This window comes from Xyrauchen texanus, chromosome 19 (genome assembly GCF_025860055.1).
Source record: "Xyrauchen texanus isolate HMW12.3.18 chromosome 19, RBS_HiC_50CHRs, whole genome shotgun sequence".
NCBI lineage: Eukaryota > Metazoa > Chordata > Actinopteri > Cypriniformes > Catostomidae > Xyrauchen > Xyrauchen texanus.
The window spans coordinates 11,206,030-11,230,441 of NC_068294.1; the positions used below are offsets into that span (position 1 = coordinate 11,206,030).

At 44.5% G+C, this 24,412-nt stretch overlaps 1 protein-coding gene across 1 annotated transcript in view; it reads left to right on the forward strand.

Moving 5' to 3' along the window:
• Positions 1-24,412, forward strand: part of unc5a (unc-5 netrin receptor A) — a 323,606-nt gene that overhangs the window by 244,472 nt on the left and 54,722 nt on the right. The window contains exon 7 of the mRNA XM_052149893.1: positions 6,961-7,125. Coding sequence (XP_052005853.1) covers positions 6,961-7,125 — 165 coding nt within the window. The remainder of the gene's footprint in view (positions 1-6,960; positions 7,126-24,412) is intronic.

The following is a 24,412-nucleotide window of genomic DNA, read 5'->3' on the forward strand; positions in this document are numbered from 1 at the left end:
TTGTAACAATAGCAGAACCCTTTTTGGTGCTAAATAGAACCCTTTTTCTAAAGGTTCCCTAAATAACCTTTCTTTGAAAGTGCTATTTAGAACCTCAATAGTGCTATAAATAACCTTTTTTTTTTAAGGTTATTAAGTACTTTTATGTTCAATTTAAATGAAACATTTTTGGGTAAAAATTGCGTTCACAACAATTGTTAGCTGAATACTTGATGATTAAACTTGACTTGAATAAATGATTGTGATTAAATAATTTCAAATGCATAAATCACTCACTAATAAAAATGTATACAGTATATACATTATATACAGTATACATATTTACATTAATAAATACATAACGTGAAAGAGTCAATAAGTGCATATACAAATCAATTAGCAGACCCACATTGCTCCACACATTAAGGCTGGGACAGAAACGTGTACATTCTTTTATCTTTTATAGAGAGAGCATTTTTATTCCATTCTGACAACCAATCTTTTAAGGAAGAGCAAAGTCCCCATGGAAACACAAAATAGATGCAATGAAGGCTAAATTTCACTAAAATATCTGCACAATCCTCTATGATGTCTTCACCATCCATCACTGTGTATTTTGGTGTAATTGAGTGGCAGCCCCTCTCTGCATGTAAATAGGTTGTGGGGTCCAACAGCATCTATCTGAGAAGAAATACACAATTATGTTCAGAGTCAGTCTTTCAGTATACAGTATCTCACAAAAGTGAGTACACCCCTCACATTTTTTGTAAATATTTGATTATATCTTTTCATGTGACAACACTGAAGAAATGACACTTTTGTACAATGTGAAGTAGTGAGTGTACAGCTTGTATAACAGTGTAAATTTGCTGTCCCCTCAAAATAACTCAACACACAGCCATTAATGTCTAAACAGCTGGCAACAAAATTGAGTACACCCCTAAGTGAAAATGTCCAAATTGGGCCCAATTAGCCATTTTCCCTCCCCGGTGTCAAGTGACTCATTAGTGTTACAAGGTCTCTGGTGTGAATGGGGAGCAGGTGTGTTAAATTTGGTGTCATCACTCTCACACTCCCTCATACTGGTCTCAGGAAGTTCAACATGGCACCTCATGGCAAAGAACTCTCTGAGGATCTGAAAAAAGAATTGTTGCTCTACATAAATATGGCCTAGGCTATAAAAAGATTGCCAAGACCCTGACACTGAGCTGCAGCACGGTGGCCAAGACCATACAGCGGTTTAACAGGACAGGTTCCACTCAGAACAGGCCTCGCCATGGTCGACCAAAGAAGTTGAGTGCATGTGCTCAGCGTCATATCCAGAGGTTGTCTTTGGGAAATAGATGTATGAGTGCTGCCAGCTTTGTTTCAGAGGTTGAAGGGCCTGTCAGTGCTCAGACCATACGCCGCACACTGCATCAAATTGGTCTGCATGGCTGTCGTTCCAGAAGGAAGCCTCTTCTAAAGATGATGCACAAGAAAGCCTGCAAACAGTTTGCTGAAGACAAGCAGACTAAGGACATGGATTACTGGAACCATGTCCTGTGGTCTGATGAGACCAAGATAAACTTATTTGGTTCAGATGGTGTCAAGCGTGTGTGGCGGAAACCAGGTGAGGAGTACAAAGACAAGTGTGTCTTGCCTACAGTCAAGCATGGTGGTGGGAGTGTCATGGTCTGGGGCTGCATGAGTGCTGCCGGCACTGGAGAGCTACAGTTCATTGAGGGAACCATGAATGACAACATGTACTGTGACATACTGAAGCAGAGCATGATCCCCTCCCTTCAGAGACTGGGCCGCAGGGCAGTATTGCAGCATGATAACGACCCCAAACACACCTCCAAGATGACCACTGCCTTGCTAAAGAAGCTGAGGGTGAAGGTGATGGACCGGCCAAGCATGTCTCCAGACCTAAACCCTATTGAGCATCTGTGGGGCATTCTCAAACGGAAGGTGGAGGAGCACAAGGTCTCTAAAATCCACCAGCTTTGTGATGTCATCATGGAGGAGTGGAAGAGGACTCCAGTGGCAACCTGTGAAGCTCTGGTGAACTCCATGCCCAAGAGGGTTAAAGCAGTGCTGGAAAATAATGGTGGCCACACAAAATATTGACACTATGGGCCCAATTTGGACATTTTTACTTAGGGGTGTACTCACTTTTGTTGCCAGCGGTTTAGACATTAATGGATGTGTGTTGAGGTATTTTGAGGGGACAGCAAATTTACACTGTTATACAAGCTGTACACTCACTACATTACATTGTAGCAAAGTGTCATTTCTTCAGTGTTGTCACATGAAAAGTTATAATCAAATATTTACAAAAATGTGAGGGGTGTACTCACTTTTGTGAGATACTGTTTGTGGACAATAATGTGAGCCCTTAACAATGTGAAAAAGAAGCAGTGAAATAAAGTGTGATAGGTTTTTGTTTTGTATATTTTTTTATTTTGAGACTGTGCTAAATGTTAACCAAGAAAATTAACCCAAGTAAATATCTGAAACATTCCAAAATGTGATATGGATCGCTAATTCAGTCTTTATCACTCATGTGCTTAGTGGAGAAGCGGAGAGAAGTATCCTCACAAAACACAGCTAAAAGATGTAGTGTAGCTGCATTTTAACTGTAAACCTATGATCCAAAGAAATTGCATTGTATTAAATAATCATAACTGTAATCTTTATATTCGTCATAGTTTTACTTTCAAAAACATTGAGTGAAGTGAAAGAAAAATAAGCAAATGCTCACTTCCATTTAACTGTGCTAATGGGATTTGTTATCCCTGATAACATTCCTGCTAAAATTAATGGTTAAATATATATATTGTTTTATTTAAATATATAAAGTTTACCTGTGGACAGTCTGTGAAATTGGTCAGTTGAGCTGCAAGGACTCCAGTGCTGTGAATGAGCCAATGAAGCGGTGGCATTGTAATAATTTATTGACAATTACATCAAAAGGGCGGGAATAAAGAACCAATAATGCTCAATGGTAAAAACATTTTAGCACAAAAGGGTTCTTCAGGAAGATGTAGCTCTAAATAGAACTATTAAGGTCAGTAAATAACCTTCGAAGAAACATCTTTTTTAGAACATGTTATTTCAATGAGCCCAAGAGAGTGCATGTCAAACCTATCTTCTTCAAACTGCACTGGCTGACACTGTTTGTTTGCATCAAGTTTAAGGCATTGATGATTGCATCATGAATAAATGTAAATGTACATTATAGCATACACTCACTGAGAACTTTATCAGGTAAACCTGTACACCTACTTATTCATGTGATTATGTAATCAGCCAATTGTGTGGCAGCAGTGTGACATATACAATTATGCAGATACGAGTCAGGGTCTTCAGTTATTTTTCACAACAACCATCAGAATGAGGAAAAAATGTGATCTCATTGATTTTGTCAGGGGCATGATTGTTTGTGTCAGAAGGGCTGGTTTGTGTATTTCTGTAACTGCTAATCTCCTGGGATTTTCACACACAACAGTCTTCAGAGTTTACTCAGAATGGTGCCAAAAACAAAAAACATCCACTGAGCGGCAGTTTTGCATGTGAAAATGCCTTGTTGATGAGAGTGGTCAAAAGAGAATGACCAGACTGGTTTGAGCTGACAGAAAGTCTACGGTAACTCAGATGTAACTTGTAGTGAACTGAATAGAATCTCAGAATGCAAAACACATCGAACCTTGAGGTAGATGGGCTTCGGCTAATCAACAGCTAAGTCTGGTGGAAGTTCCAGAATGGCTAAAGTTGCTTACAGGACCTTTAAGGATACAGGATTTCTTTAACACAAATTAGTTGACTAGATGTTCAGTCAACTCATTGACTAGTTGACTTTAAAAATATGTATTGTGCACATTTCTAGTTAGCTCTGCAGTGATGTACTAAAAACCCCATAAAGGCAGGGGTTAATTAGCTGCCCACAGTGACTGATCCAGGGTCTGTCGAATAGAGTCATCAGTAACTCTGTATCCAAGTACCATAATTCACCCTCTGCTCTTGGTCCTGTGAGGGTGCCGCTCAGTGCCCCTAGAGAGCTCATTACCAGAGCTGCTCACATTAGCCCTGTAGTAACCTTCCCCAGCTTGGTACAACGTCAGCTGGAAAAAGACTTCCAATACGGCCTCCAGTCCAACTGTCGAATAACACGCCCCTGTGAGGAGAAAATGAAAATAAAATACTCCTATGACTTAGGAGGAAATTGGAAATTGTGTGCTGTTATGCTGAGCACACACAGGCATGCAGGATTTTCCACCTGCCTTTTATCCTCATATTTTCAAAACTGTTGCTTATATCGCTCCATAGACCTGCCAAGGACACGAATCATTGAAAACTAATTTTTCCTTATTCTTTTGATATTAAAATTTGTAATCTAGTAAAAAGTTGGTGGATGTGTGTTTTCTATATATTTTAAGAGTCTTCTCTGTGGAACCCCTGTAGTATCATCATGGATAGGGTGACCAGATTCCTGCTTGTGGAAAACGGGACAGCCCCCTCCCAGCAAAAATTTAATTGACATATCCATACCTAGGCGCAGCTCAATGCGAAGTAGAGGGTGCATCCGCATCTGTAACTGTTGTCACCTTGTACCTTTCGCTGGCAGCAGTTTTTCTCAGTGTGCACATGTCTTTCAAGAGTTTATCGTAAAATGCAGAGCAGTCCAAAATTAAGACGTACGAACAGCATTGCCTTCATGACTGTTACACTGAGTTGAGATTTATCTGGTGTCCATACTGCATTCATTAATGAGAACACACGCTCCACAGATGCAGATGTCCCAGGCAGGCATAAAACAAACTCCACGACCTTGGCTAATGTACATGCACGCTTCCTTGACATTTTTCCAGCTGCAATTTCATCTGTGTGCTCTTTCAAACTTACTCTTTAATCAGTTCACTAACTGGACGTTTATTTATAGGGGATTGTGATTGGATAGTTTAATCCAATCATGTTCTTCAAATAACACTGTGTGATTGTATTGATTTTACAAGCCGTATCCTTGGCTAAGCCGCATAGTTAATAGAGAAATTTTAGGAGAGGGGAAATACAGGACAAAACACATTTTTGTTTTCTTTTTTATCCCCTTTTCTCCAAATTTGGAATACCCAATTCCCACTAATTAGTAGGTCCTCGTGGTGACGCAGTTACTCACCTCAATCCAGGTGGTGGAGGACAAGTCACAGTTGCCTCTGCTTCTGAGACCGCCAATCTGCGCATCTTATGATGTGGCTCGTTGTGCATGATGCCGTGGAGACTTCGCATGTGGAGGCTCATACTACTCTCCGTGATCCACGCACAACTTACCACTAGCCCCATTGAGAGTGAGAACAACTAATTGCGACCACGAGGAGGTTACCCCATGTGACTCTACCCTCCCTAACAACCGGGCCAATTTGGTTGCTTAGGAGACCCTGGATTCAAACTTGTGACTTCAGGAGTGGTAGTCAGTGTCAATACTCGCTGAGCACAGTTTTTTTTTTTCAAATAAGAAAAAAGTGCTTAAATACGGGACATCTGGCCACCCTATTCATGGACCCTTGGTTGAAAATTGTTATATAAAACCATAGCTGCAGCTACATAAATCAGTCTATACTCTAATGCAAATCAACAAAGAGGCTGGGGACAAGGATTAGTTTTTAAATATGGTTGATGTGCGTGTGTATTGACACCAGAGGCCATACGTCTGCGTGTGGTCGAGTGTATCATGTAGAGAGGCATGGTCCCCATAACAGGAAGTAGGACAGCACTAATGTTGCATAAGCCACATTATTTAATGCATCACAACGTCACAAACTCTTTGTGTATCTATGTGTGTATAATTGACATTAGTAGGCATTTACATTTATGCATTTGGCAGACGCTTTTATCCAAAGCGACTTACAGACCTCTTATTACATTGACAAACCCCCTATGAACAGACTATGTATACCATAAAGATAAATTATTATGGTCATGCTTGGTAAGACCAGGTGTTAGACTGAAACTTGATGTGGCATGTTAAATGGGTAGTTTACCAAAATGTATTCACCCTCATGTTGTACCAACCCCTTAATAATCTCTTTATGGCCCGAAACATACTTTTTTCAAGTACATGAATGCAAATGCTTCTAGCAACACAAAATTGATTTCAATCAATTAGTCCCAAAACGTGTCAGACTGTAATTCATTTTTCTTAGCATTGCCACAAGAGGACTGAGTTTATGGCATTAGCATTAGTTAGGTCATTAGCGCAACCTATAGTTTTCTATGATCCGTTTTCTCTTTTAGGTAAACTACTAAGTGTATGGCATTAGCATTAATACTAGTGTAAACTAGTTTTCATCTGTCAATTTTCTCTTTCACGTAAATTATTGAGGCTATGGCATTAGCATAGGTATTATCATTAGTGTGGGCATTAGCATAATCTGTAGTTTTCTACGATAAATTTTCTCTTTCAGATCAAACGCCAAGTGTATGAAATTAGCATTAGTGTGGAAATTAACATAAACAAGTTTTCTACGATCAGTATTCTCTCTCAGGTCAACTACTGAGCTTACGTTATTAGCATTAGCATATGCCATTAGCATTAGCGTGGTCAATGGCATAAACTGAAGTTTCTATTATTGGTTTTCTCTCTCAGGTCAACTACCGAGCACATAGGGCATTAGCATTAGTGTGGTCATTAGTATAAAATGTAGTTTTCTACAGTAAGTTTTCTCTTTCAGGTCAACTTATAGCAGAATAACATTTAGAAGAGAATTCAGTTAGTTAAAGGTAGTTAAAGTCGACATGTTTATAACTAGCTACTTATAGCTACCGCTATAAGAATGTTACGTAAGTACTGTGTGAATGCATCCTAGCACTACATTGGCCAAGTATTTCTGTCTGTGTTTGTATACGTGTGTATATGTACATGTTTCATACATGTTTCTGACCTAAGGTGTGATGGATTTATAATTCTTCTTCCTCTGTATTTGTATATGCGTGTACATTTAGTGGATGGAGGATGGAGCGAATGGAGTAAGTGGTCACCTTGCGGAGCAGACTGCACCATGTGGAGGAGTAGGGAATGTACCCAGCCTATGCCCGGGACCGGAGGCAAGGAGTGTCAAGGCCTGGATCTTCAGTCCCTCAACTGTACCAGCGAGCAGTGCCCACAGAGTGAGTACCACCACAACTGTCCCTTGATTGATTGAAATACAGATGTCCATTATTGATCACTAAGTGGACTGCGACCTTGAATCAGTCCCATTAGCCACTAGACAACCTGGGAAGCACCCAAATCACCTGTAAAGGTCACCTTGGAGGGCTGCGTAAACACACTTTGTTCAGTTTCATAAGTATGGTTTGTATATGGTTGGGTCGTGTTTTTTTTTTGTTTTTTTTAAAGGAAGGTCACTTTTCCAGATCAAAGAATCTTGAGCTGTCCAAGGTCTTGCAATCCCCTGGGTTACAGCACTCACTTAGTTTACAGTGGCTGTTTGTTTTCTTTGCCTCTTCATGCAACCTTTCCTGTTCCTGTTTGTTCTTCTGTTCTTTTAATGATGTTAAACCTCACAGTTCTGCAGCAGCTGTTGCCATAGCACCACAGCAACATTGATGTTGGTGTCCTCGGGAGTGGCACCATTATTGCTGTTCCTCCGTCAATATATATTTTTTTTCTTATAAGAACTTCTGTTGGCCGTTATCATCTGTTTCCTGATTAGTTCAAACAGATGCTAGAGGGCAGAGTGTGGTGAAGTGAAAGCTTGTGAGATTTCAGGATGGTTCCATTTGACTTCCTGTGAGCAGAAGAGCTTCTAGAACAAATAGTTTTATGGGAGCCCTGTGCTTGCTTGCAAAAAAGTGCAGTTTTGCAGCCAGATGGCCTTAAATATGCATAATGCTTAGCCAACTCATTGCAAGTGTGCATTTCCATTGTACATACTTAAAGGAATAGTTCACCCAAAATTCGAATTGCTGTCATTATTTACGTACCCTCATATTGTTCTAAACCAGTATGAGTTTCTTATGTTGAAAACAAAAGAGATATTTTAACGAATATTGCTGGCCATCTTTTCAATGCAATGGCATTTTATAGTGCCTCACTTTAAAGCTTAAAAAATAACCCAAGTGTTCAATAAAAATAGTCCATGTGGCTTGCGAGTCATATTTTTTTTTTTAGGGGGGGTTTGAGAAAGAACTGGAAATCAGACCTGATGTCAGTTGCATGTTCATGAGTTCATAACAGAAGCTCATTCACAGTGGCACGCATGTTCACTCAAGAACTCGGTTTGTTTGCAGATTGTAATCGTATTACAAAGTAATTAGTTACTGTAATCTAATTACTTTAAATTCAAAAAGTGGTGTAGCATATTACATTTTAAATTTGGGTCATAAGATTACTGTTAAGATCTGCCAAGAGATTAACAATAATCTTGTTGCTCTGCCAAGTTTGTAGATAAAAGAGAAAACAACTTGGTATTATGCACTGAATTATGAATTTACGGTCTGACATTTTTCAGAGTGCAGTTATGCTTGAAATCCTGCTTGAGTAGCCTTAAGTGTTTGCGTTCACATACCTTTATAGAATATGTTTTGGGTCTAACACATCATAGGATTTTCATCATAAGTCCTTGTGGTGGCGTAGTGACTCGCCAGCGACTCGGCAGAGGATGAATTGCCTCTGTGTCCGAGACAGTCAATCTGTGCATTTTATCACGTGGCTTGTTATGCACGTTACCGCAGAGACCTAGCACGTGTGGAGGCTAGGGTTGCAACGGCATGAGATTTTCACGGTGCGATAATCGCCTCAGAAAATATCAGGGTATACGGTATTACACAATTGTTATTATCAGTTACAATGACCCTTAAAGGAGTGAAAAACTTTTTTTTTGGTTGAACAAACACTTTATTATATTTGAAACTTGAAACCATTTTTTTAAATGGAAGAATGTGTAAAAAAAAAAAAACTTCCTTTTGATAGTAAATAAAATAAATCGAATTAATAAGAAAGCAGAATTATTATAATAAACCAAATTATAAACATGATAAAAATAGAATGTAACTATAACATGTTATATAACTAAAGCATGTTAGTTTATATGTTAGCATAGCATGATAAATTAACTACTAAATGAAAAATAACATCAGCTTTGTGAGCGTTTAAAGTAATGTCCTATGATTATTAATAATGTAGATGCGTGACAGCTCAGCCAGACTGCTCCTGTCTGTACCTTTAACTCAGTGGTTCTCAACTGGTTTTGTTTCAGGACAGATTTTACATTGGAAATACATAGTAAACATAGTAAAAACGTAACCTATATTTTATGTATCCTGGGTCACATTCTACAGGAAGTTTTCTCTCCCACATTTTAATAATTGAAGAGCATATTTACTTATATGAGCCCATAATTATCCTGTTTGTTTCCTAATTTCAAACATAATTCAAACAGAACATACATATTACACAGGAGGAAAGGCTCCACATTACCATGGTTAGGTAAGTGTAGCTAGTCTTAAATAATAATAATAATAACAAATTATAGTATTTATGAAATAATAAATACTAGCTGAAACACATCTTGAAACTTTAACTACAACTGCCTCTGTAGATATAAAATGAGGTCTAATAGATTCTACCTTTAGATTATTTCATAAGAAACTAAAACATTTAGTCAAAATATAACTTATTAAAATTTTTAACTTTTACTCTTGTAAAATCGTGAAAATTGTTTGTAAAGGTAGCGCATAGCATAGTACTTGCATAGCACAGTGTTGCTATTTTCCTCCTCAATGCTGTTTGGCATGTCTGGGCTGACTACTGTTTGAGAGGTTTGACTTGACTTCCTCCATAATGCTTTAAACTAGAAAAGTCTCACTAGAATTTAAATTGGTCACATCAGTTTTGAGGTCTGCGCTCCGAAATATCGAGGGAAGCCCGGAAGTACCGGAGAGCAGAGCAGATCATTAGCCTGAGCTGGTTCTGTTACACGTGAGCAAATGTGCAGATGAGAAGCCTTTAGCTGATTGCGAGATTATCATTAAATTAGCCTCTGCAGTCCTAAATAGGCTATCACTTGGAAGGCCGCCAAAATATCTTCAATGGGAGAACCATGGCATTGTTCTTTCCCTGCTGTCCATGAGTTGAGAAACACTGCTTTAACTCACACATTCACTTATGTCAGAACCCCTCGCCTCACTTCTCTCTTACATTTTCTCAGCTGCATGTGTGTGTGTGTGTGTGTGGTGCAAGTTTACGAGCCTGACAGGCAGTCGAGGAGGAAAAGAGATGCGCACGCACAGGTGAGATTCTCTGTCTGGTTGCATTTTATTTCTCAACACCATAGATAAGCAAATGTACATGGTATGATAGCCGTCAATTTTCTTACCTTGGTATACCGCAAAACTGGTATACCGCTGCAACCCTAATGGAGGCTCACGCTATTCTCTGCGGCATCCACTCACAACTCACCAAATGTCCCACCGAGAGTGTGAACCACATTATAGCGGCCATGAGGAGGTTAACCCAATGTGACTCTAAACACCCTAGCAACCGGGCCAATTGGTTGCTTAGGAAGCCTGACTGGAGAACACTTCACAGGTTGATTATTCACCTTGTATTTCATTCTTATCGTCTCTTGGGATGTTGGCTTTCAGCTCCCCTGTGGAGAGCCACAATTTAAAGTGCTCCTATAGAGTGTGAAGAACCACAGAATGGAGCAGGGCTTTCATTGTCTTTCCCTGTAATTTATCTAGTCATTATTATGAAATGTGGTTAGCAGAACGCTTGTACTTTATTAATGGTTAATGTGGGCCTGCTTCACTCCCAGCAGAAATCAGAAGAAGGGACTCGTCTCAGTAACTCTCTTCATACAATGTTCCATTTAAACTCTGTATGGACACAACTGTTTGCTGATATGGATTGTTGAGATACAAAGAGACAGAGATAAATGGAGATAGAGAGTGAGCAAACACTCCCAATAATATGTGCAGAAGTAGAGGTCAAGTGTGAAGAGTTTTTATTACCCGTGCTGATACTCATTTGTGGAATCCATAGTTTTTGTTGTGGTCACATGCATTACCAATAAGGATGGTTCAATTTAGAGGTAGGCAAAACAAGCAAAAATATATATAATAAAATTCTTAGAATCTTTGGTCAATAATGATGTAAGCATTTTGATAACAACTAGAACTTGAATGTTCTATTCATTAAAATTAGTAAATGCATTAAGCATTATGAACTAACACAGTTAACTACACTGTTGTTCTAGGTGTTATACAGCGTTTTACAGCGTTAGCAACAGTAAATAAAGGGAGCGAGGCATAGTGGAGGGTAGGTTCCATACCATGGACAATGCAGCTTTTCCTGGTTCCCCTTCTGTCGCGCTCTCCACGTTGTGTCGGAGAAGCGACACTAGGGGTCTCTCTTGAGCGCCGATATTCACCTCTGATCTATGAAAAAAGGCCAATGAGAGTTGGCAGCCAGTATTTGCATGTCCCGCCCCCGGACATATGGGTATTTAAGCGGCGCAAATACGGGAGTTCATTCAGAAAATTTCTTCGGAGCCGATGGTCTGTCTGCAGTTTGCTGCGAGTTACACGCCACTTAAACGTTCCTGTTTTCCTCTGACGATCTGCATGCTGTTGGATCTTGACGGCGCACAACAGCGGCTTTCTCCTTCTCAGTGCACGGCGTGCACTGTTGCCCCTGAGCGCTTCGACAGCAAAGACACGTACACACACACACACACACTGTGTATTAAAAGAGTTTTTTACTAAAAGAGTAATTTTCTCTAAAAGAGCAAACACAGCGGCATTGAACGTCCTTTTAAGGACGCGTCTTTTTCAAGATGCCTTTCCGCCCCTGTGTCGTTCCTGGATGCGGTAGAGTGCATTCTGCTTCAGACGGCCACAGGCGCTGTCTCGTGTGTTTGGGCCGCGATCACACCGAGGCGGCGTGTGTGGATGGTTCATGTTCTCACTGCGAGAACATGACCATGACCACGTTGCGGTCGCGGCTCGCTTTCAACAGAAAGCAAGCCACCCCAGCTGCACCCCGCATTGCTCCTTCTTCCCACGGGATTAAGGACGGTGCGGTTGGCGCTGGAGGCGATTTGGGGCGGCAGCGGGTGCAGTTTCGCCGGTTAGCCCCCGCGAACCTCCGTTCCCGACACGCTCGCTGGTCTCCGTCCACGCTCAGCGGCGATAGCGGCTCGCCTCACGGCCCGGCTGTCTATCCTCCCGAGTCTCAAGCAGATGAGCTCGCCGCTGCATCGGAGAGTCGCGGTGTCTGATGCCGAGGACTCCCCTGGACTGCCGCTCGGGCCAGCAGGCCCAGGCTGAGGCCGGCAGCTCAGATGTCCGACATGCTTGCCGGGCCGCCTTGAGCGTGGGGTTGGACTGGAACCCTCCATCCTCCCCACAGCCTTCTCGGTTGGATGATTGGTTCCTGGGGGCAGCGCCGTTCGCGGCCTTGCATCCCCGGTCCCTTTCTTCCCGGAGGTGCATGATGAGCTGGCGTCTACGTGGAGAGCCCCGCTCTCCGCTCGTCTAGGTGCCACCCGCTCCACTCTCTCCACCCTCGACGGCGGAGAGCGCCACGGGTACGACGCGATTCCCCAGGTTGATAGGGCAGTTGCGCACCATCTATGCCCCGGTAGCCCTACCTCCTGGCAGGGTCGCCCCGTACTCCCATCCAAGCCCTGTAGGACAACATCCTTGCTTAACGCGAAGGCCTACACTACGGCTGGACGCGCTGGAACGCCAAAGCTAGTGGTCCAGGAACGCCATCTTTGGCTCAACCTGGTCGAGATGCGTGAGGCTGACAAAAAACGCTTCCTGGACGCACCTGTCTCCCGGATTGGCCTTTTCGGTGACACCGTCGAGGACTTCGCCCAACAGTTCTCCGCAGTGAAGAAGCAGACGGAGGCCATTTCGCACATCATGCCCCGCCGCAGACCTGCCGCTACGAGCCCTGCCCCGTCTGCCCGCCGAGGGCGTCCCCCTGCGAGGAAACCAGCTCCTGCTCCACCTCAACCAGGGCCGAGCTCTCAGCCCCAGCGTCGAGCACTCCGCAGGCGGCGCACGCCCCCTGTCTCATGAACCCCCTCCAGGACCCAGAAGGCTCCCAAGCGTTCCTGAGACAGCTGACCCAGAGCCGAAGACGTTAGCTCCAGAGGTGGTAAGACCGCTCCGTGCCCCGGTGGAGGGCCGGGAGGAGAATCCTTTGTTTTTTCATTTGCCACACCCCCTGATGGGGGCTGTGGTACCCACATTCTCAATAAAAGAGCTATTTCCGTTGCCTCTGGGTCACCTGGCCCGCAAATGCCGTTCTCACGGCAATGTGCTTTCAGATCACAACAGTCCCGGTACACCGGACGCGGCGATCCCGCCTTCCACCTGCCCACGACTGTCCCCCGGCTGGCCGGTTCAGACGAGTCCAGACGCCAACATCAGACCTCCTCCTCAGTCAAGAACCCGCCCCCTGCCGGGCGCGCGGAGCAAGGTAAGTGCTTTGAGTCTATTCTCAGCACCTCAGCCTCAGGCCGCGAACGGCCGCCCGACGCTGCATTACCTGTTCCGCCCGCTCGCGAGGCCCGCCGGGTATGTCCAAAATACTCGTCCCTTTGGTGCCCCTAGCGCAGAGCTGGGAAGCATGGCTTTCGCTTCCCAACGCATCACGCTGGCTGCACCGGACCATTCGACTCGGTTACGCAATTCAGTTTGCCCGGCTCCCGCCCTCCTTCATTGGCGTCCGCTTTTCCGCAGTACACGGCGAGCACGCCAGTTCCCTGCGCACAGAAATTGCGACCCTCTTAGCCAAGGGCATGGTAGAGCCCGTCCCTCCAACCGAAATGAGGAAGGGTTTCTACAGCCCTTACTTCATTGTACCCAAGAAAGGCGGCGGCTTACGACCAATCCTGGACTTGCGAGTTTTCAATCGGGCCTTGTTAAAACTCCCGTTCAAAATGCTTACGAAGAGAAATATTCTGGCTGGCGTTCAGCATCTAGATTGGTTTGCAGCGGTGGACCTGAAGGACGCATACTTCCACGTCTCAATTTTGCCATGACACCGACCCTTCCTACGGTTCGCGTTCGACGGCCAGGCGTTTCAGTACAAAGTCCTCCCCTTCGGCCTGTCTCTGTCCCCTCGCGTCTTCACGAAAGTCGCAGAGGCGGCCCTTGCCCCGCTACGAGTAGCCGGCATCCGCATTCTCAACTACCTCGACGACTGGCTCATCCTAGCACACTCTCGAGAGTTACTATGCACACACAGAGACCAGGTGCTCCGGCACCTCAGCCGCTTGGGGCTTCAGGTCAACTGGGAAAAGAGCAAGCTCACTCCGGTTCAGAGCATCTCTTTTCTCGGGTTGGAGTTAGACTCAGTCTCAATGACAGCACGTCTCACGAGCGAGCGTGCTCAGTCGGTGCTGGACTGCCTCGCTTCCTTCAAGCCAGGCACAGTGGTCCCTCTAAAACTTTTCCAGAGTCTCCTGGGGCATATGGCGTCCTCCGTGGCGGTCGCGCCGCTGGGGTTGATGCATATGATGCATACTCCAGCACTGGCTCCAGACTCGAGTCCCTAGACAAGCATGGCACCGCTGCGGGTAAGGATCACCCCCGCCTGCCTCAAAACACTCTGACCCTGGACAGACCTCTGCTTTTTACGGGCAGGAGTGCCCCTGCAGCAGGTGTCCCGATGCGTCCTGGTCACAACCGACGCCTCCCGGTCCGGGTGGGGTGCCGTGTGCAGCGGGCACGCAGCAGCGGGCCGTTGGAAAGGGGCCCTGCTGCGTTGGCACATCAATTGCCTGGAGTTGCTGACCATCCTTCTTGCTCTCAGGAAGTTCCTCCCGTTAGTTCGGGACAAACATGTCCTCGTGAGATCGGACAGCACCACGGTGGTGGCGTACATAAATCGCCAAGGCGGCGTAAGCTACCGCCACATGTCACAACTCGCCTGCCGTCTCCTCCTGTGGAGCCAGCAGCGACTCAAGTCGCTGCGTGCCACTCACATCCCCGGCAAGCTCAACGTCGTAGCGGACGCGCTATCACGACAACGCCTGCCCGGCGGGGAGTGGAGGCTTCACCCCCAGTCGGTCCAGCTGATTTGGGAACGGTTTGGCAAGGCCCAGGTAGACCTGTTCGCGCCCAGGAAACCTCCCACTGCCCGCTCTGGTATGCCCTAACAGAGGCTCCCCTCGGGACAGACGGCTGGCACACAGCTGGCCCTCGGGGCTGCGCATGTACGCATTTCCCCAGTGAGCCTTCTTGCACCGGTGCTGTGCAAGGTCAGGGAGGACGAGGAGCAAGTCACGTTGGTGGCCCCCTACTGGCCCACTCGGACTTGGTTCTCGGAACTCAGGCTCCTCGCGACAGCTCCTCCCTGGCGAATTCCCCTGAGAAAGGACCTCCTCTCTCAGGGATGGGGCACGCTCTGGCACCCGCGCCCAGACCTCTGGAACCTCCACGTCTGGTCCCTGGGCGGGACGCGGAAGAGCTAGCCGGCTTACCGGCGACCGTTATGAATACCATCAACCAAGCCAGAGCCCCTCTACCAGGCACCTTTACGCCCTAAAGTGGCGCTTGTTCACAGATTGGTGTTCTTCCCGAGCCGAAGACCCGCAGAGATGCGCGATTAGGTCAGTGCTTCTGTTCCTACAGGAGAGGCTGGACAGGAGGCTGTCCCCGTCCACCCTCAAGGTGTATGTTGCCGCTATCGCCGCCCACCATGATCCTGTAGACGGCAAGTCTTTGGGTAAGCACGACCTGATCCTCAGGTTCCTGAGAGGCGCCCGGAGGTTGAATCCCTCCCGGCCAGGCCTAGTTCCCTCCTGGGATCTCTCGGTAGTCTTGGCAGGACTCCAGAGACCTCCCTTCGAGCCGCTCGAATCAGTTGGACTCGGGGCCCTCTCTCTTAAGACGGCCCTGCTGATCGCGCTCGCCTCCATTAAGAGGGTCGGGGACCTGCAAGCGTTCTCTGTCAGCGACATTTGCCTGGAGTTCGGTCCAGCAGATACGTCTAAGACCGCGACCGGGCTATGTGCCCAAGGTTCCTACCACACCATTCCGAGATCAGGTAGTGAACCTGCAAGCGCTGCCCCGGGAGGAGGCAGACCCAGCCCTTTCGTTGCTGTGTCCAGTGCGTGCCCTGCGCATTTACCTGGACCGCACACAGAGCACCAGACGCTCTGAGCAGCTCTTTGTCTGCTTTGGGGGACGGCAGAAAGGGAATGCCGTCTCCAAACAGAGGCTCGCCCACTGGGTTGTCGATGCCATCACACTGGCTTATCACACCCAGGCCGTGCCCCTACCCTTACGGGTCCGAGCTCACTCAACAAGGGGTGTTGCGTCCTCGTGGGCACTGACCAAGGGCACCTCCCTAGCAGACATCTGTAGAGCCGCGGGTTGGGCAACACCCAACACCTTCGCGAGGTTTTACAACCTCCGCGTTGAGTAGGTTGCGTCTCGTGTTTTCTCAGGTCCGAGCCCGTAGAACTCGGTAACATGTAGACCGACCGGCCGTGTGGATCACTTGCGCCCAGCGCCCTTTTCCTGACGTCAAGGTAAAGTAGTGTGCCTTCTTCCCAGGGCGCCCCACTCCGAGTCGGGCCCCTGGTCGATTCCTCCCCAGCCCTCCGGGTCCGCGGTTCAGCGGAGGAACTTGCCGACCCAAGCCACTGCGGGTACCCTGATGGCCACCCCGTACTGGTATAGGGGCTCCACAGGTAAAATAAGAAGGCCTCCTGTTCGGACTCCCCCTGTGTGTAATTCCACGGTTCTGTCCCCTTACGAGCGGACCCCCGTGTCTCCCTTAGGCAGTTACAGCTGCCTCGGTCGCCGTGCTGTAGCAACTCCCCCCTTTCAAGGCTGGATCTACCACCGCAACATACTTTCCACACGAGCCCTAAGACGGCTGTGTGACGTGTCTACCACTTTTCCTCCCCAAGAAAAAGGGCAGGTGTGGTATCCGCAGGGTCTGGGTAAGACCCCCTTCCCTATATGTGTGTAAGGGCCCCGGCCATGATTGCTCTATGCGAGAAACATAGAGAGAAAAGAGGCCCAGCCAGGCAGGCCCGTTCCCATGTTGGAAAACATCGCCTTGTTCCCCTCCCAGGGTAACTAGAAGGACTCCGATGTTCTTATGGGGCATTGGGGAAGGGTACGTGCAGCCAGGTACAGACGATGCGTGGCATTGGATGAAATCCCTGCCCGCCTCTGTATCAGCGGTCCACGTACAATGTTCAGCGCATGGCAAGATTGGAATGGGTCCCCTAGTGTCGCTTCTCCAACACAACGTGGAGAGAGCGACAGAAGGGGAACGTTTGGTTACGTATGTAACCTCCGTTCCCCGAGGGAGGGAACGACACGTTGTGTCTTTCCTCCGCCATGTCACTGAACCGAGCCACTGTTGTGGCCGGACCATTTCCGGCTCCTCAGAAAAATCCTTAATGAACTCCCGTGATTTGCGCCGCTTAAATACCCGTATGTCCGGGGCGGACATGCAAATACTGGCTGCCAACTCTCATTGGCCTTTTTTCATAGATCAGAGGTGAATATCGGCGCTCAAGAGAGACCCCTAGTGTCGCTTCTCCGACACAACGTGTCGTTCCCTCCCTCGGGGAACGGAGCTTACATACGTAACCAAACGTTTTCTCTTTAAATTTGACCACGCACAATTGACGCTTTGCATAGATTCAAATGAGTTCACCTTTTCCTTTTGTGCTACAATCTCCATGACATGGGTTCAGGCGCTGGTCCTGTGGAAACCAGGAAGTTATCGCATTCACATAAACAATGATGAGCGTGATTCAGAGGTAGCATTTTTGCACTAAAATACAATTTTTCCTCCAATGACATCTAAGTTTATGGTTAAGGTTTAAGCAGAGGTGTAGGTTCTATCAAAATAATAATTCCTGCTGACTGCATTACAAAATTACAACTCACTTTTGGTGCCACCCTGTTGACATTTCACCTCGGCATCAATTCCAGTTTAGGTCACTGGAAGCAGTGATTACAATTTTGGTCAGCCCTGAGTTAAAGTTTCCCACTTCTGACCTCAGTGCATTCCATTCAATCAAACTCCACGGTCACATGTACACAACACAAGATGGCGCCATGACTCAACAAGAACAGTTTGTGTTCTTATGACAATTAACTGACAACTATGGCAAAAACATAAAAGTCATAGACACAGAATGCTTGCATTCTTTTATATTGTATATTCATACATTCCATGCAGTAATACTTAAATGTTTGTTTTATTTTCATTGGCCGCCACCATCATTGAAATGACGTCAAACATCTTGGTTAGCCTGCGCCAATCAGAAGTGACTTTTCAGAGTCACATGGTCAACTGGACTGTCTTTTCCGATAGTTAATTTTATGGTCCTTTGTTTCGGATTCTTGCAAATCTCCTGCTCAAAAATAGTGCATTTGTAAACATGAACTTTTATATCTTGAGAATGGTACAAGAGACATGATATTCGTTGACATCAGCTTCCTTTATGTAACTAAGCAACCGTTTGCATAATAAACTTGACATTCTTTCATTAATATTGTATGTGTAGGTAACAACACATTACAATCCCTGGTTAGAAATCATACTAGTTAATTCATTGGTTATACAACATAGATAAAACTTTAAACACATTTTAAAGAGATATATCAGGCTATAATCATTCATTTGTCAGTTTACAAGTTACCACAGTTCAATGCAATTGTCTGAATTACCTATCAAGCCTAGGTATTTTATAAATCTTGGATTTAAATGCATTCTTTACACTTTAGAAGGTTAAATCTGTAATGTACTGTTACTTTGTGTGAGATGTTTCTGGATTAAGGAATGTCCTTTTTAAGATGCTGTTTGCTGAACAATGATCACGATGTCATGTGATCTGATGAGTCTAAGTGTAGCAAACTGGTTGGCTGGCAATGTTCTCATGGGCATGTTCTTGTAGTGAGAACATGACCCCTCCAGAAAAGCTGCCTTAGCTTACTGGCGACCCAAGCACTCGAGACAGATTTCTTGGCCATCCAGTGGGGAGAGGTACCGGCCACACCCAGTAGCACAAAAGTGAAAGGACATCTTTAAAAAGACATAAATCATTTGTGCGAGCTCTTTTAGAGGAAATATACTCTTTTAGAATATATTCTTTTACACCTGTGGACTCAGCTGCCAAAGCACCCAGGGGAAGCACACCACTCAACCGTGCGAGGGTGACTGCTGATATGCTCCGTAATTCCAGCGGACAGCAAGGTGACAGGATGAACACACACATTCACTCGGCTCCGAAGAACAAATCTGAATAAGTGGTGCATGCCATCTCCTTTTATACCCGAATGTCTGGGGTTGAGAGCGGCATGTAAATTCCACGCTGCAATTTTCATTGGCCTTTTCTGAATAAAGCAAATGTTATTGGGGCTCTCAATAGCGAATCCCTAGTGTCACTACATCGACACAATGTCGAATGAGTGACAGACAGGGAATGACACTTCTCGTGAGGTTGGTTTATCTTTTCCCCAACTTCACAAGATGGATGTCCAACTTTGAGCACCGTTCCAGTCATTATTTTCAAGTAGGAGGTGGGAAAATTCTAAGTTCCGTTTTGCTGAAAAGAATCATTAGACTGATTAGTCAACTAGTCATTAGTTGTCTGCACGGGCCTTAAAATGAAACCCGAACCCGACCCATACTCGAGACAATGTGTCCCGACCCTACCCGACCCGAACGATACCATCAGACTTTAAGCCTGACCCAAACCCGAATTCCCTTACTATATAATTTCTTCTCCTAGCAAGTACTGTTGCAATAGGCTGTATTTTATGTAAGCATATAGGCAACATTCGTAACAGTACTGAAAGTATAAACATACAGTTTTAACAAGACACAGGAGCCCCTCAGTACACTAGAGCCAAACGGAAAAAAGCATTGACATACCATTTAAGCACTGAAACTTCATTGAAAATGTGGAATAAAATTAAATAATGTAAAAGTCCCGTCTTGGTGCAGAAAACTCTGGAATAAAATGAAACACTGTAACAGTCCACTCTATGCTGCCTGAACTTGTTTAGAATGTTGAATCTTTGTGACAACTGCGCTAAAATCAATCTAGATGCAGCCTAAAGAATGAAACCGAGCGCAGGTGTCTCAACATGGATTTATTTATTTTTTTTTACTTTTTAACTTGTCATGGTGTTTAAAATGTGCCGGTCCTGCGCGAGGAGCTGAAGGAAAAGCGAGATGTGGTGTTAATGTCAAAGGCATTCGTCCAGCATGCATTTACATAGGAAAAAACGGGGAACCAGAACAGATGCATGCAAAAAAAAACATTAGGTGTGAACAACCCCTAACTCATTCGTTCTTGCGTGTCTGTGAGTGAGAGAGCGAAACAAGTTCGGTAAGCCTGATCATTGTTTCATTCATTACAAACCGGAACCCGACCCAAATCCAAAGTCCTACTTGAAAAACTGACCCGAACCCGGCGGGTTCTCGAGTTCCATTGGGCCCTGGTCAGACCTCTACTAGTCATTCAGCTATTTTGATAGTATGTAGCAGGGTTGTAGTCAAGATCACCTAAAACGAGACCAAGTCAAGACCAAGACAAGAGTGTATCAAGACCGAGACAAGACCAATACTTTGAGGGGTTGAGACCAAGTCGAGACCAAGGCAGGGCAAGACCGAGTCACCACCAAGACCAGACCAGTGCTAGTCCCACACTGCATGACACACTTACAATAAAATGTGGAACATGCAAACCATAGGCACTCCTCAAATTGATCTTAAAGATCCACATACCCATAAAAACAACCACAGAAAACAAATGAAGATTCCTCTTCATTCACCTCTTTTATTGCCATATATATGTGTGTGTGTGTGTGTGTGTGTGTGTGTGTGTGTGTGTGTGTGTGTGTGTGTGTGTGTGTGTGTGTGTCAGTGTACCATGGGAAATGTCTTAATAAAATAATCAAAAGGCATAGCAGAGGTGAATTGTATGTGTGTGAAGTTTCTATGAGCAAACAAATACAAACAAACACTAAGGAGCTGAAATCAACTTAACCGTCTTTATTCGACACTCCTTTTACAAGTTTTACCATCCACGTAAAACAATAAACATTTTGTGCAAGCATCACATTAGGTTTTCTGGATGACTCTTCCCCTAGAAACCATCAAGTACAGATTATATCAAACAATTATTCAATACCTAATCTTCACTTTTCTCTCTCTTTTCTTAAACAATATAGTATCTTTCCAAGTTTAATGGAATGCTGCAAGAGGCAAATTGCTAATGTTAACTAGATAGCTTTGCTAGCATCACATACACTTAGCTTATCTTTCTTTATGCTTCCTTTCCAAGTGCCGTCTCGGTAAGCATTGCATTGCAGAATTTACATCCTGCTGTGTGATTTCTTTTTTGCAGATTAACTCATTGTGGTTTTGGTCAGTGATTCCCAAACTTTTTTCTGCTGCACACTTTTTTAAAAATCCCATGGCACACCACTATCCCACATAACCATCATCAATAGTTTTCCTTTTCAAGAACTTGTCCATGTTTTTTGTCTGTCTTACAAGCATGAATATTTCAAATTCGGCTATGCAAAAAAAAAAAAAAACGCAAGTAACATAAGTATGCTGTATAATGAGGTCACAGATGCCAAGGGCATTAATTCTTGCAACAGCACAGCAAATCTTTTTTTAATTTTATTTTTATTTATTTACTGTATTGTCCGGAAATAAAATCGCACCTGACTATAGGTCACAGCAGGTCAAAATCGCATTGTTGACAGAGAGAAAAAAAACACAGAAGTCACACTGACAAGGGGCCTGGTTAGCTCAGCAAGTAAAGATGCTGACTACCACACCTGGATTCGCAAGTTAGAATCCAGGGCATGCTGAGCAACTCCAGTCAGGCTTCCTAAGCAACCAATTGGCCCGGTTGCTAGGGAGGGTAGAGTCACATGGGGTAACCTCCCCGTGGTCACTATATCACTACACTCGCTCTCTGTGGGGCGCACGGTGAGTTGTGTGTGGATTCCGCAGAGAATAGTGCAAGCCTCCACATGCCTACATTTCCACGATAATGCGCTCAACAAGCCACATGATAAGATGCGCGGATTGACGTCTCAGACGCAGAGGCAACTGAGATTCATTCTCCACCACCCGGATTGAGGTGAGTCACTATGCCACCATGAGGACTTCGGCATGCGAAATTGGGGAGAAAAGGAGAGAGAGAAAAAAGTCGCACTGACAGACTTTGGATCTGGCAGGCATTAGGTCCCAGGATAAGCCGCCTGACCTTCGTTCACTGGCCACAGATGTCAAATCCACTCTGTGAAGATTACAGTATCTCAGAATCTACACATTGTATCACTGTGTTTTTGGACTTGTTTAAAACAGGATTGCTTGTAGTAATCATATGTAACACTTTCTCATATTCTTTTTATGTTGCATGAGAGAAACGCAACAAGTAAGCCAAATCTGTTCATAACATCTGCAACTCTATGCTGTGCACAAATAAACAGCTTTTAGCCTTCGAAAAACAATACACCTGGGTAGGGTTGCACCAGCTGTGTGTAAGTTGGGATGTTACGTTCACACTAAGGGCTTAGTAACTAATTAGTTAGTTTGTAAATAAGTCAGTGCGTAATTTGGTTGCACCACCTGTCCTTAAGACAAGACTTAACTAGTAGTTCGTAAGCTCTTTTTAAAGTAATGCATATTATGACGTTTACCTGTACCAATTCAGCAGCCTTCACATTTGTACACAGAAGTGTTAAAAAGGTGTGGATTTCAATTTGATCTTGTTACAGTTGATGTTCAAATATATACGAACTGTATCTAAAATAAAAAAGGAGTGATAAATAATAATTATACAACAGGTAGGAAAAAATAGACATTTATTCATTTTAATATCCTATATATATTTTGAATGTTTTGAAACTTGAAACCTTGCGACACACTCTGAAAACTGCACCGATATGTAGATTGGTTTCATGCTGAAGAGCCGCTTAAAAGCTATTTTATTTCTCTCTCTCGTAAATGTAAACAAGTTTAAATGTCAACATCATAATGTCAAAAGGACTGAAGCCTGTCATGCAAAACATCAGCTCATTGATGTCATAAAACGTATTCCGACCTTTACTCCTGGTTGGAGGCTGCCGTAAATATTTAGTTCATACATAGGTTTGTGTCCTACCTAAGTTTAATTGTGCAATGCTCAAATATTTAGTAGTGTGTAAATTGTGACTTAGGGCCCATTTATGCCACAACTAGGCTAAGTTGTAACGTACGTATAGCTGGTGCAACCATAAAGTGTGATTATGAAGCATCATTTTGTGGGCATGTGACGAGTTGCGTTTGACAGCTTAACTAGAGTTTGTTAGAGTAAAAGTGTTATGGTGGACAAAATGTTTAAACTAGTTGCATAAAATACTTTGTAATAGAAAGTACCGGGATGTTTTTTTATTTATTTATTTTGAGGAATTTGATCATTTTCCATGGCACACCTGACAATCTTTTACGGCACACTAGTGGGCACAGTGGTTGGGAAAAACTGGTTTAGGTAGCCAAATTGTCTGACATCTCTTAGACAGCCACAGTTTGATCTCCTTTCACCTGCATTCACTTTTTGGAGTGCGTGTGAAGGGGGGTGGGGAGGGGTGACAGCCATTAACAGTATAAAACATTTTCAAATTAGAAAGCCAGTCAAGTTATTGCTTGCATTTTAAGCAGGAAGTTTTACATCCAGTCACAGTAATGATGTTTAAAAAAAAATCAGACAATGCACAGGCAATATCCCAGCAGTTGTGGTCTTGAACGGTCTTGAAATAAAGTCCAGAGTCCTCTTTGTCTGAGACAAAAGTAAAAATGCGGTCGAAAAAACCAAGACCGGTCTCAAGTACACTGGTATGTAGTTTGCACATCCCTCATGTCCAAACATATTGTTTGGGCTCAAATCACCACTTCAAATTTGCAACTTTGAGATTTAACGTCGTGAAAATCAGTTTTTCAAACAGCAACAACAAAAAATATGAAAACACAAAATTGCAACCTGCCAGGCAAGCCCAAGGCTTATTATTATTATATGTTTAAATATGTTGCTAACTGGCCCATATTGCTCAAATTAAGAGCTGATATGATGGCAACCACAGGGAAATTTGCTTGGCTGGGGGTCTGGCTAAGCAGATGGGCATCAAAGCAGTGAATTTGCTTCCTCTTGGATCAAAGTGTTGGGAACAGCATCTTAATTTAGATACAAGGTGCAGTGTGCCTTTAACATAGTGCTATGGTAGTCTGCCCTCCGGGAAGCTCTTTATAGGACTTATGCTGGTTAAAGATGATTGTGACAACATCAGCCAACCTGCACATAGTCCTGTGATGGGTGCCAGTTAGCCACTCTTTTTCACTACACTTTTCTTTTTTTTTTTTTGCATACTTAAGATCTTAATCTGAGCCTGCCTACACATC